At 40.9% G+C, this 17,496-nt stretch overlaps 4 protein-coding genes across 4 annotated transcripts; 2 read left to right on the top strand and 2 right to left on the bottom strand.

Annotated features, from left to right (window-relative positions):
* Window positions 1–15: 15 nt before the first annotated feature.
* Window positions 16–10,095, bottom strand: Sec71 (ADP ribosylation factor guanine nucleotide exchange factor Sec71). The gene is made up of 20 exons (XM_065496483.1): window positions 9,757–10,095; window positions 9,515–9,690; window positions 9,309–9,455; window positions 8,998–9,177; window positions 8,659–8,944; window positions 8,048–8,205; window positions 7,366–7,812; window positions 6,365–6,910; window positions 5,672–5,914; window positions 5,199–5,555; window positions 4,456–4,990; window positions 3,520–3,984; window positions 3,297–3,457; window positions 3,131–3,240; window positions 2,924–3,077; window positions 2,294–2,785; window positions 2,019–2,178; window positions 1,601–1,827; window positions 1,402–1,542; window positions 16–1,016 (listed from the first exon to the last, which is right to left on the bottom strand). The coding sequence occupies exons 1-20, from the start codon at window positions 9,878–9,880 to the stop codon at window positions 729–731; spliced, it is 5,397 nt and encodes a 1,798-aa protein (XP_065352555.1). The 5' UTR covers window positions 9,881–10,095; the 3' UTR covers window positions 16–728.
* A 640-nt stretch (window positions 10,096–10,735) lies between these two features.
* On the top strand, window positions 10,736–13,493 carry LOC135947535 (glucose-fructose oxidoreductase domain-containing protein 2). Its single transcript, XM_065496484.1, has 7 exons — window positions 10,736–11,159; window positions 11,219–11,350; window positions 11,408–11,513; window positions 11,573–11,726; window positions 11,784–11,945; window positions 12,916–13,077; window positions 13,133–13,493. Exons 1-7 carry the CDS (start codon window positions 10,796–10,798, stop codon window positions 13,262–13,264), a joined length of 1,212 nt encoding a protein of 403 aa, XP_065352556.1. The 5' UTR covers window positions 10,736–10,795; the 3' UTR covers window positions 13,265–13,493.
* A 36-nt stretch (window positions 13,494–13,529) lies between these two features.
* Window positions 13,530–14,682, bottom strand: bc10. Its single transcript, XM_065496487.1, has 2 exons — window positions 14,515–14,682; window positions 13,530–13,977 (listed from the first exon to the last, which is right to left on the bottom strand). Exon 2 carries the CDS (start codon window positions 13,974–13,976, stop codon window positions 13,728–13,730), a length of 249 nt encoding a protein of 82 aa, XP_065352559.1. The 5' UTR covers window position 13,977; window positions 14,515–14,682; the 3' UTR covers window positions 13,530–13,727.
* An 820-nt stretch (window positions 14,683–15,502) lies between these two features.
* On the top strand, window positions 15,503–16,617 carry LOC135947536 (ras-related protein Rab-9B-like). The gene is made up of 3 exons (XM_065496485.1): window positions 15,503–15,881; window positions 15,952–16,143; window positions 16,211–16,617. The coding sequence occupies exons 1-3, from the start codon at window positions 15,693–15,695 to the stop codon at window positions 16,505–16,507; spliced, it is 678 nt and encodes a 225-aa protein (XP_065352557.1). The 5' UTR covers window positions 15,503–15,692; the 3' UTR covers window positions 16,508–16,617.
* Window positions 16,618–17,496: the final 879 nt, after the last annotated feature.

Here is a 17,496-nt window from a genome sequence, read left to right as displayed (position 1 = left end):
AAAAGAGAAACACGCTTCTAAATTTATTAAACTTTTATTTAGTTGTAACGGCTGCACAGCAAAATGATAATAGTAATAAATAATTATTGGCTACAAACTCGCCAAACTTGCTAAAACAACTACAAATAGGCTTCAATTCAAAAGTGAGAGATAATAATTGCACTTTTTATCAACAATTCCTGTTCGAGGGACGATTTGGAATGAATCAGATGGCAGAGAATGTGGGAGTCGAGTGAGATAGAGCCAGACAACACTTTGGCACCTTGAGTGTTCAAAAGAGCAATTTCTAATTGCAAGACCGACCACCCTCCAGAATCCATGTTGATTTGGACATGTGCTAGTTCGCCACTTGGCCAACTCAACTACATGCTACATCATGTGTTGAGCAATCATCGTTTTGATTGTTTCTTACAGTCAATACAAAAAACTAGGATTATCTACAGCTATTCGCCATTTGTGAAATTCAGTGCTGGGTTCAAGCAGACAAAAAATTATCAATTTTACATTCAGTCTGAGAAGGTGAGCAAATAAATCGAAACAATAATAAGATTCCAATATTCCAGTTGATCAATTTTTTTATGAAGTCAATATTTCTCTTCTGAATCGAAACAAAAGGCGAACGGAAAAGCAGCAACAACGGCCGGGTGGTCGGTCGTCAGGCCAAAACCAAACTTCCCTCTACACTACCAACGAGCGAGTTTTTGTGTATCACAAGTTCTCAGAAAGAACTACAGGTCACTATACTTTCTCAGCACGTGGGCGGTGACGCTGGTCGTGATCGGCGCTCCTTCCTCCGCACTCCACAGATTTTCCGAATACAACGTGGTGGGCGCCTGCAGCAACTGGTTCAGCGAGTTGGTGTCTTTCAAGTACGAGGAGAACCCCGTGTGGGTCACTCGGAACACGGAGCCCAGCCGCAGGAAATACTCGCTCAGCAGTAAACGCAACTCTGCGCTCAGCTCTTTGCACTGGATGTAGCACACCATCGGATGCTGCACCGCCGCGTAGTCCTTGAACTAGGAAATAAGCAAGCAAAAATCCAGTTAGAAAAATTGGCGTTCTAACTAGAATATAAGTTTATTTTTCCTGAGATTAAATGAGTGAATACTGCAGAGAAATAAATAAATAAATTTCATCCAAGATTTAAATGTTTCTTGTGTGTACTTTGGTGATTTAAAACTGGCGATTAATTTCGTTCCTGTTTTTAAGTCAATTTAGACAATTCAAAGCTTCATTCTTTGAAAGATATTTATTTACTGGACGCTTTAAATATGATTTAAAATTGCATGACAACTGTAAGCAAATAATGTACTATCTAAAATTTACCGCTATGCATCACTATAATTTGGTGAATTTGAAATGCTTCAAAGTACAGTATTAACGAAAATTTTGATTAATTACCTCTTCATCAGGAAGTTCGCAAACATTGACCAGAATGAGTTTGATCAACCGAGCCCAGCGTTCGAGTTGATACGAGTCGGTGAGGTGCAAAAATTTCTGTAAAACGATCACAGATTGCTCCAGGAGGATATCTTTCACGTCCTGCAACAAAGACATGTCATTAATCGAGCCTCCTCTCGAGATAACTCTCATCTCCTACCTTGTGCACGTCCTGTCTTGATGGGTCTCTGAGCATGGCGAAGAGGATTTTCATACAAATCGACGTGGTCCGGTAAACATGCGTGAAGGCAGAGATGTTAGGCCCTCCTTCAAAGCCAGCCATCCGCATGATCCGCGGTTTGGAGTTTTCATTCAGCGGCAGTAGTTTCTCCTTCGTCTGCACGGTCCAGCTGGCCAGCGGCATGTGAGCGATGTCCACGTCCTGGACTATAGGGAATTTTGTAAGAGGAGTGTTTATTAAGATTGATAATCATGATCACCAAATTTACTATGGACAGCGGCAAATTTTTACTGATGATAGTTTAAAAGACTAGAAAAGTCTCTGATTAGAATGTTCTAAATATTTTTTAAAATTTTAAATTTGGGTGCTAAACAGGAAAATCAATATAGTCTCTTACCTGCACGCCAGAGAGCACCTTGCACGGCCAGGTTGCTGTCCAGATTTGAAACGATTTGGTTGCAGTGGTATAGATGGCTGACTATGTTCAGTAGGTGTTTCGAGCTCATTTTATTAAACATTCCAGGTATTTCGGCCGTTCTCAGGCTGTCCGTATCGCTCTGTGAAGAATTAAATAAGAAAAAAATTAGTCGGCAATAATTTCCAAGCCAAAATATCCTGAATCAAAGACGAAATAAATTCAGATATTTATTAATATTCAATTTGTGAACTCACAATCGAGTTGGACTTGTCAGACTCATCAGGATGGAAAGGGAAGAAGATGAAGTTCTCAACGGTGACCATGACCTCTTGAAAGACGACGCTCTGGATGAGAAAGGCGGAGAACTTCTTGGGGTCTGGGTCGTATTTGAGGATCTCATCGAAGCTCTGCTGCGAGCGCACCGTGTACATGCCGCCAAAGATATCGACCTTGTCGTTGATGTGGTGGCCAAGCAGCGGACACGACAGCGTGAACAGACTGGCCAGGCAGGTGCATGTCTTGTCCCAGATTTGGTCAGTGAAGCGGTTGCCGTTTGAGATGACCAGGTTCTCGAAGCAATTGGTGCCTGATTTGGCCAGCTGCTCGTTGTCCTGGTGCACGCACCAGATTAGCTGCGTGTACAGATCCTCCAGCAACAGCGGCCCCAGCACGTCAAAGTACTGCGAGAACACGTCCACGATCGCGTATAGCGCGTGGTTGCACGTCGTCGTCATCCACTCTGCTTTCTGTTGAGCAAATTTTAAGTTTATTTTGGCAAATCAAAGCCAGTTAAAATAGAAGGGCAAGAATGTTATAATGGATCACTCTAAATTTAAAAGCATTTTTAGATTCTTTCCTATGAGAGGAACTTTCCCAAAATCTACCTCAGTTTGCTGTTCTGGCAGCTTCATGTTGTCGAATATTCTAAAGAGCACTTGGAACAAATCACGCCACCAGTTGGGCTTGAAGGTTTCGCCGTAAGTCTTGATAATTTCAAACAAAACTGTCAAAGCTCTCGTGCGGACGTCAAGTTTACACCTGCCAGGTGAATAATTGGTATAGAGCAATCATTTTTAGAAATTTGCACCAACCTGCTGACAATGCAAGAGAGTTCAAACAAAAGCGGAAACCAGCCGCGCACCCAAGGTCTGTCTTCGGCGCCAACTTGCATGTCCTGCTCCATGTTGTGCTCCATGAAGAGCTACAATTTTTCATCATTACAGACGGTGGTAATAAATAAAAATGTTAGAATCGAACCTGGGGTTTCTCCACGACGTACTTGGCGCAAATTCTGATAAGCCGAATTGCCTCCATGCTCGTGTCTGGGAAGGCGGCGTTGCATGCAAATTCTGAAAGGCACTTGACTGCGTCTTGGAACGAGTCGATCATCACTGGAAACTGCTGTTCGTACAAATTATCTGCAATTAAGAAATAGGAGACAATGGTTAAAATCTAGGATTCTAAAAATTAACAAAATTACTTATGATCTTTCCAGTCGTGACAAAGGCAAGCTCGACGAGCGACTCGTCGTGGTCGGCGGCGGCCAGATGAAAAACGCTGAAAATGTTCTTCCAGCCGGAACGGATGTTGTGTGCCTGGGACTGGACCATCTGTGTGATGCAGCGTACCACCATGTCTTTGATTGTGGCGCTGCGATTCTTCTTGGCGATCGTCTCGAACGGCCGCAGGAAGTCCTTCTGGAAGCGGAAGTTGGCAAACTCGCCCTTCTCGATGAATTTGGTGGCCAACTGGCGTAGCGAGTCGACAGCAAAGAAGGCGATCTCCTCATTCATAGAGCAGCCGACGCGGTCGAAGTGTTCGCCTATCACCTGCCAAATGCGCGACCACTGCAGCCTGATGCGGCCCATGTTGTAGTACGAGATCTCCACCATCTTTTGCAGGCAGAACATGCGCGGATTTGGCTTGCTCAGCTCCTCCAGGGACACTAGAAAGAAAAAAGCAGGATTTAAAGAGTGAAATTTGGTTTATGGATTGAATGGTATGGAAACTCTTTTCTTTAATCCATGCATTTCTTCATGGTAGAGAGAATAAAGAGGCTATTTAAGTCTTAAATTAAATTTTGAAATTTATCAATTATTTAAATTAAGATTGAGATATTAGATACTTCTTAACGTGGACTTACACATGGGTTGCTATTTTAGAAAAAATCAATCCTACGTTAATTTTTTTAAGCTTTCATAAAATTAAATTCTAAGTAGGTCTTTTCAAATTTGTCTGTTATATTTACATAAAATTAATTTACAATATAAAATTATTCATAAGACCACAAAAAAACGTTTGAAAATTATTATTCTTGCATTTGAGTTGGTTAAAAATCGATTAAATTGAAGCAAAATATCGGTGTTAACTATTTTAGTGCTGGTAATGTTCAGTTTATTTTGGAATAAATATTCACCTTGACAAAGCGCCTTCACAAAGTCAACAATGGCGTCTCCATCGAGTCTGGTGGATCCAGTGAAGATCCTGTCGACGGCGACCACCACCGACTGCGAACTTGTTTCGCCGATGCTCTCCTTAACGCTCGGATCAAGCGAGTTTAGGTTTAAAGATGTGTTGTCGCCGTAATTGTGGAACGATGCTGTAGACGAGAGGAACGAGGAGAACGACTTGGAGGTGGAGAAGACCTGCGGTCGCACGCTGGTGCCTACCAGCTGGGCCAGCTCGAGCTGCGAAATACACTTGATGATGTCGAGCCACGAGCTGCCTAGGTAGTTGCCGTCTGTGTGCGCTACCGTGATCAGCGTCTTGATTGTGTCGATATTCTTTGACTTCATCTCCGTTATCGGCGAGTTGGCCGTCAGCAGGGTGAAGCGAGCTAGCGCCTGCACATACGCGTCCCGCTCAAGCTCCATGCGGAAGATGCACGCGATCCTGATGGCGCAGCGGATTCCGTCCAGACACAGGGTAGCCACTTCCGGGTCGTCACAATCCTTAAAGAATATTTTAATTTTTTTAACTCTACAGCTCCCTAAATTTGACCAAATTTATTTTATTTTATGCCATAAATCTCAAAAAGAGTTGCAGACTGTACACGTTAATGTTTTTTCTCCATAGTAATAATCAAAGATAATGCCAACGTTAAAAGCAAGTTTTGAATCCCTACATAATTAGAGATTTACGTGTTTATGGACAAATTACCTGCAAGCCAACACTGAACGCCGCCAAGAATGGGGTCCAGGCCATTTTGAACATGGGTCGAACGTGTTCAAGGTGTTGTGCGGAGGTGAAAGGGGTCTGCACGTGGCTGACAGACTCCATGAGGTTTTTGGCCGCGGTACTGACCGCCTCCATTTCCATGTTGAAGAGGAAACGCCGTTTCTTTTCGTTCTGGATCACCTGCTTGCCTGGTTTGTTAGAGCTTGTCACCTTCATTTTTATCTCGTGGCCAGCAATCTCATCATAGATCTGGGAAAGGTACTCGGCGGGGATGTCTTTGCTGTCATTGATGCCGCGATTCATTTTGATGTACTGTTCCTTGCTCATTTTGTGTTTTACCTGAAATCAATCAACAAAATTCTGATTTAGAGAAAAATAAATATAAACCAAGAAAATCATTATGACTCAGAATCGATAATATTTTTTTAATTAAATTTGAATAGCATTCTGTTTACTTGTGGGCTGTGAAGATCGGTGGTCAGCATGATTATCGAATAGGCCAAGACGTAGGCAGTGTCGGCGCTGGCGAATATTCCATCGTTCGGGTTGCACTCCCAGTATCGAGCGGCGAATTTTTCCATAAGCCGATCGATTTTCTGAGCCTCGCCAGGCAGCCGGAACCCTTCTAAGAAACTCCTCAAGGCCGACACGATGTCTCTGCCTTGAAAGTCCATCAAATCCACATACGCACACATCACCTGTTCAGAAAAAAACAAAGATCAAGACCGGTCAAGAAAAACATCAATTTAAAAATGCTGGCAATGTCATAAATTTTGGTCAAAATATCATCCAAATATTTTCAACCAGAAAAATCAGTTTCTAGACCAGTCAGATCTGAAGATTTTTTTAACCTAACGTGAAAGTGATATTCGTTACACTGTGATCTTGCTTAGTATAAATTTATTTATTCAAAGGACTACTGTCTCATTTATAATAACCAATTCTAGCTTGTACAATTTTTTTATCTGACCAAAGGTAATTATTTCCTAAGAACGGAAGTGTTTGAATTGCTTATCTTGATCATTTCCGCATAACATTTTTTACCAGCCCAATTCACACCGCTAATCGCAAAATATATCAATATCATGATCCAAAAACTATTAAACTAATTGCAAGATACCAAAAAAAAACTTGAAAAATGCACCAACCTCTTTACAGTAGTCGGAATTTTCCCCAAGAAAGTCTCCGACCGTATTTCTGTCCAGTCTCTCCTCGTTGTGCAGAAACTCGGCTACTCCATTAGCGTCCCTGTTGAGCAGTTTGTTCTGCTCCAGGAAGCGCAGTCCGGCCATCGGTTTGGCGTTGAACATCTCGATGCCCTGCTCCCACACCTCCTTCTGCGCCTTTTTCTCCTCGAACTGCTGTGGAGTGTCCGAGGACGGCGTAACGTGGTTCTCCTTAGCAGTTGGTTTCTCGTCCTGGCCCAGGTTGGTCTGCGAGATGGGGTTGACGTAGAGGTCACGACTCCACTCCACCATGCACTTGAGGATGCTGACCAGGCACTCGAGGCCCCTGATTCGCATGCTCTTCTCCTGGTTTGGCGCCGCGCCAAGTTCTAGCGCCTGCCGGCCTTGCGCGATCTTGGACAGGTCATTCACCAGCCTCTCGAAAATGTTCGCTGCTGCCAGGTCGCAGTCGTAGTTCACGTAGATGTCCACCACGCTCTGCGCGTCGGCGCAGATTCTCGTCAGCGCCTGAAATGGGCAAGGTATTGCACATTATTTCGCTGAAAAGTAGAGCTTGGCAAAAGGGGAGATCATTGACAAAATGCTGTCCAACATTCACACTTTTCGCTTGATTTTATAATGTGTAAAAAGAGAGTTCTAACTTTCCGTGATTAGAAAACTGCTAAAAAAAATTGTAAATCATTTTCTAGCACATTAATCTCAGACCCTTAACCAATTTAAAGCTCTTTCAATTAAATTGGCGATAATTTAATTGAATGGCTACTTCATAACTAATTCTCTTCCGTTTTTGAAACAATCTCATTGACGAAAAAAGCATTTATGGTGATTCTCCCCACCACTTGGAATCTCACATAAGCGCCAAAACTTAACGAAACAGATAAGGATTAAGAAATACATATCTTGAGGTTTTACCAGTGTAAACAATTTTATGATACTGCAATGGAAATAAAAAATACGCTTACCTGCATGACCTTCCACTTGTGTTCAAAAGAGGAACTTGAGCTCTCTAGGATGTTGAGGAAAATCTCCCTGAAGAAAACTTCAATCTGCATTTTCAGGTGCTGCTTGAACTTGGAGAGCAGCAACAGGAAAATAGCTAGTGACAGTTCAAACACCTCCGGCACAGAGGAGACTCCATTCTTGGATAGCGCCACGCACAAGTACTGCTTGATGGCCGTGATGAACATGGGACTTGACTTGAAGGTGGGTCCAGCGTTCTGCAGGACCGCCAGCAGAAGCTGCAGCGATAATACCTTGGAGCGCAGCTCGTGGCTTTTAGGGTCGGGCAACCCGTCCGGGAGGGGCTTCATTGACAGCTTACAAAGTGCCCTGAACACAAGGAACGCGTCTTTCTGCGTCACATGCGTGAACCTGGCCGGCGCGTCTGATTCGGTCACGTCCATGCTTTCCTGCAAACAGGTTGAAGAGATATGTAAACGGCAAGTTGAAATATTATTGTTTAAAACTATTTAAAACTAATTTATTACAGATGGGCAGACTTTATAAGACTTTCTTCAATAAATAATTCTAAAAGCATTTTGTGAGTTTTTGCAGGTATCTAGCTTTCATAAATTAAGTCTTTAATTAACGAGATGATGGTTAACAGTGCTAGGCACGCAAAAAGGGGTCTGAATCTTGTCCAACCTGAGAGGCAACTCTGGGAAGTGTGGGGGCAGGGGTCGTCCTTCCGCTGACACTAGTATTCATGGCGGAGCCAGTTGAGGGTTGGCTGCTAATACTGTCGCTCCCAGCTTGACCATTTTCAATTATTTCGATGCTTTCCTCTAGTCTGGACCCGACGCCTGAAAAATGTTCATTGTAATCTTTGTTATTGTTCTGAAAATAAAATTTAACCAAATAATATGACATTAATAATTCATTTTCAGAATCAGATTATCTGGTTAAGTGATTAATCCATAATAAGTGACATCCATAAATAATAACTACAAAATATATGTCCAGCTGCATCTTTTAATGGTTCATTAAAATTTAAAAAAATTACATAACAATTTGTCAAATGATTGATCAACCATACTTTTAAGAAGAAAATATTATCTTTAACAAATTAATAGACTTATGACTCACAAAAATATTTTTAAGTCCAAGGTACAGCAAAACAGATAACATTACTAGTAAAAGCTAAATACCATTCTAATTTTACATTAAATCATCTTTTGTGTGGTGTGGAAGGTTTTAATTTTTAAAACTATTAGATTATTGAAACGGGAATTTTGAAATCATTAGATTTTGATTACCTTCTAGAGCTTGCTCCATGAGGTTATCAACAAATTGCGCTGCAACTCTTCTTGCGGCTTCCACATCTGATAGTGACTCGTTATTTAAGGCCTCCTCTCCAAGGACAACTCTGTCTTCAACAACTGCGTCTTCAGTCCTTTCATCGGCTGTGTTGTCCTCAGACAAACTCATTTCTGCATGAACCTCAGCCTCAGTTTGCATTTCCCCGTTAGGAATGGACGGAGTTTGTGACGAGTCGACGCCACTTTCACTGTCTGCCTTGTCCGTCCTCTCTGGCAAGCAGTCCTGATGAAAAATATGCTTTCATTCCCAATTCAATGAAGAATAAGAACACTCACAGCGCATGCCTCCATCCTGGCGAAAATTACATTCAACATCTGCGTGAGGGTGGCCCTTGCTGTCGTTTGGTTTATCATGTTTTTGCTTGCCAAATATATGTTGTAGCACGTTCTGACGGCCAATAGAATTGATGCTTCATGAATCTGCACATGCTGACTCGTTACTACAGTTAGAAGAGCCTGCGAAAAGATAAATTATACAATTTGTGTGTCATGCACTGCACAAATATTGAATATATAATAAGTCAAAATTTCACTGTTGAAAATATAATTTAACTAATCATTTGTGATTTGGTTAACAGGTAACAGACCTTAATAATCTGGAGCTGAACACCTTCGTCAGTATTTGGACCTGTGAAACACCCGCATACGGTCTCAACAATTCGGTTGATCAAAAATTTGTCTGGACTTGTGGAGTCCACAATATTTCCTGTCAAGTGTCCATAGGCGATTAATTTCTAATGAAAATAAAGAAAATTAAGAGCCAAGTAATGAGCAAGACCAGAATAAAGGCAACCTGAAGGCAGTCCAGGGTGGTGACAACGATTCTGGTTCCTTTGCTCTGGCAGGCCAACTCAAAAGGAAGGAAATATTTCTCGGCGCTGACAATATTTGCGGCGTCGTTCTTGGGCAGCGGCAAGGCTGACGAGGCCGAGTCTGTGTCCACATTCTTGAGTTCTTTTCGAATGTCCTCTGCAAGTGAACGGATACACCCGTTGAAAGATTTCAGGGTGATTTGGCATTAATTTCGGGTCTCACCTAGTGCCACCTCACAGGCCCTCTTCAGCTGGGAGTGGTGCGACCGTTTAATGTCCTTATCGCTAAGGATTTTCTCGAGAGCTCGTACAATGAACATTTCCCTCGTCTTTTCAGTATTTTGCATCTTTCGTGATCAACATAATTCACCTGCGGCACGCATAACGCGGACGAACACCTAGATTATCTCGGTCGAAACCCGTTTCATTGCTCATCGGCGACGACCACGACAGATGTTTAGCAATAACGAGCCACGCCCCCTTCGTGCTGGCACTGGCAAAAAGTCAGCAATGAAAATTAAGCATGCCTTCTCAGGATTAATTTTTTCTTATTTTTCACTGATAATTTTTATTTTTGCACTAAAACCTCTCCCCTGTTTTCCTGCCAAGGTTTTGCATTTTTCATTTTAGTTTCACGCAATATAATTACTAAATCATTTGGAAAAAACTTAAATTAAATATAAATCACAAGAAAAAGTCTGAATCGAACATTGCCCCAATAGGAATCTGCCAACCAGTCACATGATTTGTACTTGACCAATTGCGTGGGTGAGCAATTTTGTTGAAGCTCTCAGATTCGCTGCTCTTCTTGAGCGCTTTGTTCAAAAACAACATTGCTGTGACAGAAGGTGTGAAGAAGAGAGTAGATAATTATTCTAACTAAAAAATTTTAAATTTTAATCCAATAATTTAAAATAAATTTAAATTTTATTAAAAATTATTTCAAATTGTTTTTTGCAGTATTGTGTGATTTTGCTAAAAATCTGCAGAACATTTTGTTGAAGTTATCTTAATCCATTCCTGGTAAACATGCACCTGTCCTGTTGGCTTCTACCAATCAGACGAGTAGAAATTTTGTTTACATTGCTGGTTGGTGCAAATAGGTGTAGCAAGGTCATGTGGAAACAAACCGGTCACTCATTGGTGCTGTGTCGATTCGTGGCCGGCCTCGCCCTCTCACGTATGTTTTGGTGTTGTCAAGTTTGTTTTGGTTCCTCCCTCGTCTGACGGCATCTGGACGGCATGCAGTAGATTTGATTGAAATGAAAATGCTGCCCGGAATTGGTGTTTTCGGCACGGGCAGCGTGGTGCGCATCATTGTCCCCTTTTTAAGAGCAAAGGGGTTCGTGGTGGTAGCGATCTGGGGACGAACACCTGCGTCTGCCCAGAACATCGCCAAAGAACTTAGCATACCGTTTTACACCAGCAAAGTTGACGAGGTTCTGCTTCGCAAAGATGTTGATTTGATTTTCGTTCTCTGCTCTCCGCACCTGCACGCGCAAATTTCGGTCAAAGCTCTCGGAATCGGGAAACACGTTCTCTGCGACCGCCCGGCCGGGATTTGTCAAAATGATGCACTGAAAATGGTGAAAGCGTCTCAATATTATCCGTCTCTTATTTCAATAGGTACTTAAATTAATTCGGCAATTTAAATTAATTTTCTGACTCTGCTTTTGTACGCTTAGTGAATCACAGTCTGCGTTTCTTGCCTGCCTTTACTATGATGAGGAAATGCCTCAGGGACAACTACGTCGGGAAACGAATCGACCTGTGCGACGTCAGAATCAGGATTTCCAGTCTCATCGACGAAACTGAAGGTTTGATTCGACTTTTAAATTGTTAAAGCTCGTAACTGAAGCTGGTCCTTTGGACAGGCTACGACTGGACTTGTGATGAGAGAATGGGAGGAGGAATTTTAACCCTAGTTGGAAGCCACGTCATTGATTTGCTATCATTCCTGACAGGACTACGAGCAACCCGGTTTGTTTTGCCTGTCTTTATTCAAATTCTTGCTCTAGAACTAAAGCTGTCAAGTATAGGGTTCACGGAGTCATTCGAACGTTTGAAAGTGAAACAGCACGAGTTCAAGGCATCCGCAGGGTGACTGCGCCCGATTTTGCAACATTCCAACTTGAGCTGGGTGGACCAATAAACGACTACAATTTATTAACTGGAGACAGACCCCCTCTCCTTGTATGTTAAGACAGTTTTGCAATTTTTTTTGCAAATTGCTTACTTTTTATATACCAGGTGACAGTCCAGTTGATGAGCTCCAACCAGGCAGGCGCGTTCAACCAAGAATTAGTCATTACTGGCGAAGCAGGTGCACTTTGGGTCAAAGGTGGTGATCTTCACGGACGCAGAAATAATGCTAAAGAAGAGTGCCTCTATTTAGATGTTGAAGATCTTGAGGTAAGCACAAATTCCGTAACATAATGGAAACCCTTGCACAGTACAGAAAATGTTTATTTGCAGGTTTGTTACAGCAAAAGCAAATTTTTGCCGTAAGTGCTGCCTTAATTGTTTGTTGCTTTATTTTGGGAATCAAAAATCTTTCTCAAATAATAAAATTTATCTTTTTTTTAATTTTAATTTAGCTGTCAAATGCTAGAACTAATGAAAAATTCCTTGGCAGGGTTGCAAAAAATCTGCAAATACGTTTATTTTTACTTTAATTTTCAGCAACACCAACTTAACTAAAAATAGGAACAGGAATATTCTCGCATGTAATTTAATGAAATTTAAATTGTCGGATGATTCAGCTCTGCGTGGATTTCCTCAGGAAGAATTGCTACTGGTGAAATTTGAGAAATATTCAAAGGAGAAATCAAATATCACGATCTTGTACTGTTCAAGCTGTTTCAATTTTAATTGATTTTTCCTCACAAAATATCACTTTACATCATTCATTCTGAAAAAAAATCTACGCAGAGCGGAATCATTTGATAATTTAAAAATAAAAATTATTACATATATTATTGATTTGTCAATAATTTATCATAGATGACCTTGTTTTAAGCTGTAGAGTATGGGGATTGGGACAGATATTGAATTTATCAAAATTGGTTATCATAACGGGGTTATTTTCTTGATAACAAGCCCTCAAAACAGTTTAAACGATTTAATTTAAACCGCATTATTCTTCTTATAGCTTTTAAAAAAATAGAAATTTAAATTTAATGGTTACGCAAGAGGCAATATCAGCAATGAAAGTCACATAGCTAAGAAGTGCTATCCTGAACAATTTTTCAGCCAGTCAAAACTTTGGCTCATTTTCCAAGTCACTTAAATTAAATACTTGCAATTTTTGCGCACAAATAACCCCGCTTTGCTATATTGCTGCTTGTGCAATATTTTAACTAAATGTTCATCTATTTCAAAGAATCCCACTGGCAATGAGAGTTTACCTCGTCCGTACATGAAAGGCCTCTTGAAGATGGTTGGTGCCCTGAGGGAAGCATTCCAAAGTGTCGAGGACCGTCGGGGGTGGGTCAAAGAACCCGTGGCAGACGCAGCCACCTTTCAGGATGGTCAATATGTACAGGTATTTCATTAAATACTTTCAACTGGAGGCTATTTTAAAACTAACTACGCTTCAGGCTGTTATGGAGGCGCTCCGCAAGTCAAGCAGGCACATGAGTTGGGAGAGAGTGATTTTGGCTGATGAAGAGGAGCAGGACTTGAACAACCCACTCCTCACAAGAGCCGCCGCCATGCTCAGGCATCCTTAAATGTCGCAGATTTCATGAACAACGAAAGCATTTAATTGCAGATACAATTGTTCTCAGAAACACCCAACGAGCAAAGTATTGTCAACAATTTATGTAGTATTAATTTATGCATTTCATAACATTTTACTAAGATCATTCCGCCGATCATTACAAATTAATATAATTGTCTTCTTATTGACACGTTAAGCTCTTTTCCTAACAATAAAATAAAAATATTATTTTCACTGTTCATATCGGATTTTTTTTAAGTATTGAAACAATAGGATTTAATGTGATATATATACATATAGGCATCAATTTATTAAAAATCACATCAGGGGTACAACGTTACAAGGTTCAACAAGAAGTATGAATTTAATAAATTTGATGGTCAACAAGGAAGAAAACAGGCTCCCGCCCTTCCGCTAACAAGGTGAGTAGAGTCGTCATATCACAAAACACGCGCACCGCAACGGATTGTTCTTCAATTATCACTCGTGGCCGAGCAGTCTGAATTCCAGAAGAGACAGTTGCCGCCGAAGCCATTGTAACCCGAGTAGCAAATGAGCGACACTGCTATGAGGAACACGACGCTGCAGATGGTGCACGGCTTGCGCTCAAGGAAGAAGCTGATCAGGTAGAGGGCCATGAACATGACGTGAGTCTGCAGAAGCGCGGGGTTCACCGGTTTTGGAATCAGCAGTACCGGAATGAGCCATTGCAGACAGTACATCCTGCGGAGGACAAATATGGTGGATCTTTAGAGTTTGATTGAAATCCAGGCATGTTCTTAGAAATGATAATATAAGATTTATTTAGGAGTCGCATTACTGATTGGCCGGATAGAGCGCTCAAAGTAATTCTTATTGGAAAAAAACAAGACGTTTGAGCGGAAAGATTCCACTGTAATTAAATCAATATAAAGTTATAAATGGGTGTCATCATCACATTAAGAGATATTAATTAATGAATTGTACCAAATTAGTGAAATAGATACATAGATATATGCGTAGTGGGTTCCAATTTTATTAGCGATCAAGTTTTAGGAGGGGTAAAATATGCTACATCATATGAGTGCGTAACAGTTTGTACAGTTAGAATTGAATGACAATTAACTGATAGAATGCAACTTGATTTAACATCATTTAATCTTTAACCTCCGATGCCATTTGGTGCATGAGTCATTCCACTTAATCTCTCCTATATGACAAAAAATGACCTGCGCCAGTACATGGAGCAACTTATTTTTTAATATTTCTCTGTAATCTCACCTGATAATGGGACCTAAAAATGTAAGATGATCGTGCTAGAATTTTTCGAAGTAGGATGATAGATGTCTGTGACGGTGAGCATGAACATGCCACGAGAAATTCCAAAGAAAACGTAACTTTTCAGCTCCAGTGCAGCATTGTTTTGGCCGCCATGTTATTTTGCTCACAAAGAGAGCGCAAGTTCAGCTGTGCGCTTGCGTCAAATATTAATAATGTCAAAGTCGTTGTTTGTGCTCAGTGGCGCGAACATCTGCTGCGGGAAAAGACATTCAGTTTTATTGCGGTGAAGAATCAATTATTAAGAATGCTCTCTTAAAGTTTAAACCAAGGAAAATAAAGCAAAAACAAGTTCTGAAAGTTTCAGACCTCCAAAATGTTTTACGATGCAGTGAAAATTATTTGAAGCTTCTCAGCAGAGCTGAAGTTGCAAATAATGTTGCTGCTTGTTTTACAATGAGTTTCAGTGAGTTGATCGCTAATGCTACTACATAATAGCCTTAATTTGTCCTAAAAGTGGATTTGATAATTATTATTCTAATTTTAATAAGTAAATAATAATGATAAAGACTTGTTTGAAGAAGTAACACTGAATTCAAATTAAAACTTGTCATGTACAGAGTGAGGCTTGTTTTGTTCTTTCAATTCATATAATATTTCATCTCAATAAAACTAAAAATACCAATACTAATATAACATAAAACTCGCTATAACTATATAATAATTATACGAATAACAACCACAAAACATGGTGACTATGCGAAAATTTATTATTATACCTGCTGCAAGAGCATAGGGATATTACAGACTTTGGCAGATCTGGCAGATGTATTGTGAAGAGCGAAACGGAAATAGGTTTTTTAAATGGGCAACCAAATGGAACGATTTTTACAACTACGGTAGGTGCTGCTACCTGTTGTTTAAATATCGACAGGGAAGAGTTTTATAATATAGCCTGAATACGAGGCAAGCTGTAAAGTACGTATTACGTATATAGATAAAATGCAGGCCCTCTGAGGTTGGAATTTGAAAATTGTTTTTGTTTTAGTTGTGTGGAAATGGGAGCATGACAGCACGAAAATCGAAATTTTTATCTAGTTTTTCTCCATTCAAATTACAAATTTAATACACATCGCACCTCAACCACAATCATCTGCTGAGACATTTGGCGTGTGTGTAACATGGCAAGTTGTAGCAACCGCTTATTGAAATTAGTGATTTTGGGTGACATGGGAGTGGGCAAGACATGTCTGATGCGTCGTTTAATTTATGACCAGTTTGATGTTAATTCGTTTCCAACGATTGGCGTTGAATTTCTCACCAAAGAGATTCATCCAGAAGGTGCTGAACATGAAACCTTCACCTTACAGGTAAATGTTCCTAAAAATAAACAATAATTTAGATTTTAGAACACTACAAATATGAAAATAATTATTACAGATTTGGGACACAGCTGGACAGGAGAAGTTCCACAGTTTGCGAACCCCATTTTACAGAGGGGCTGATGTCTGCATGTTGACTTACAACATAGCAGACAGGAACACTTTTTACGACTTGCAATACTGGCTAAAGGAGTTCATCTTCCACGCCGGAGTTGGGGCTAATTTTCCCTACATTATTGTTGGGACAAAGGCTAGTCAACCGGAAACCCATTTGTAGTTGCTTTTTTAATATTGGTGGCCTATTATTATTTATTCAGCTCGATCTGGCCGATGAGTTGCGAGATGTTCCTGCAAACTGGGCGGAGGAGTGGTGCCAAGCAAAGGGAATCAAAGCGATTTGTCTAGAAACGTCGTCAAAGACGCGAACAAATGTGGAAGAAGCGTTTCACGCTGCACTCACTATTTGGATTCGGAATTCTGCTCAAAGTCCGACTTCCAACCTGGATTTCAGCTTCAGGCAGTTTGAACTGCGCTCCGAAGATTTGGTTAATATCAACAGGAGACAAGAACTGGAGGAACGCCGAAGGAGCAATTATTGCTGTTTGAAAATGTGATTCTCCTCTTTTTTGACTTTGCTATTTATACTTTAGAGCTGTGAGAGATCAATGGCTCCAATTTGCCAAAAAAATGTTTTTTGATTATTCCAGAAAATAACTTTTTTATATATATTTATCTTTTATCAATAGAAGAAGATGTATAATACATATTAAAATGATAAAAATTATAGAAAACCATTTAATTTACAAAAGAAATATGAAACGGGATGCGCAATTGTTTTCTTTTTCGCACAAGTAACAATTTTTAAAATTTTCACAGTAGAGGAGCCAACATATGGTTCAATCATATATTAAATTTAGCTCTGATCTGCTGTGCAAAATATGGAATTGCATTTGGCAGTGAAAATCCGTGAGCTTTCATGGAATTCCCCGTTGGCAGAAGGCAGAAATTACGCCGAGACAAAAACATTATGAATCAAAGACCGCGCGCGCGTTCTATTTTGAAACGCCGAGTGCGTCGCTTTTTCTTGGCACAGGTCTAATTTTAAACCTCCGAAATCATATGTTCCTTGAGGGACTGCACTTCGCACTCCTGAAAGAAAGCGATTTTCGCCATCATCAGCCGTCCTACAGTGTGAGTAAATCATTTTTAGAGCAGGAGAACGCATTGCAAATGGTACTGGCTCAAATGGTTTTCTCAATTTCTTGGCCTCATCTCTGTAGCCTGGCACTTATAAATCAGTTAGCTTCAGCTAGCTCACTTCCCTCATGGGTTTTCCGCCGTGTAAGGCAGCTAATTTTAGCGCGCAAGCAGCAAACACTGTCCGAGCACGGACGACTCGCTCTGATCTGCTCTGCTCTGCGCCCATTGCCCGAGGGCCGAGACGTGAGGCCGCTTCTGCTTGGATTTGTGCAACGCGCGTCCAGATGCAGCAGCCGCCGAACGCTGCAACATCAACATCATTCTGGGACGCAGAAATAGAGCCCCGGCTCGCGGAAAGATTTATCGTCTCTTCATGAAGGCACGACCTCTACGTACTCGCGAA

This window comes from Cloeon dipterum, chromosome X, assembly GCF_949628265.1.
Source record: "Cloeon dipterum chromosome X, ieCloDipt1.1, whole genome shotgun sequence".
NCBI lineage: Eukaryota > Metazoa > Arthropoda > Insecta > Ephemeroptera > Baetidae > Cloeon > Cloeon dipterum.
Note: the sequence above shows the minus strand (reverse complement) of the source record. Positions and strands in the feature narration are given on the sequence as shown.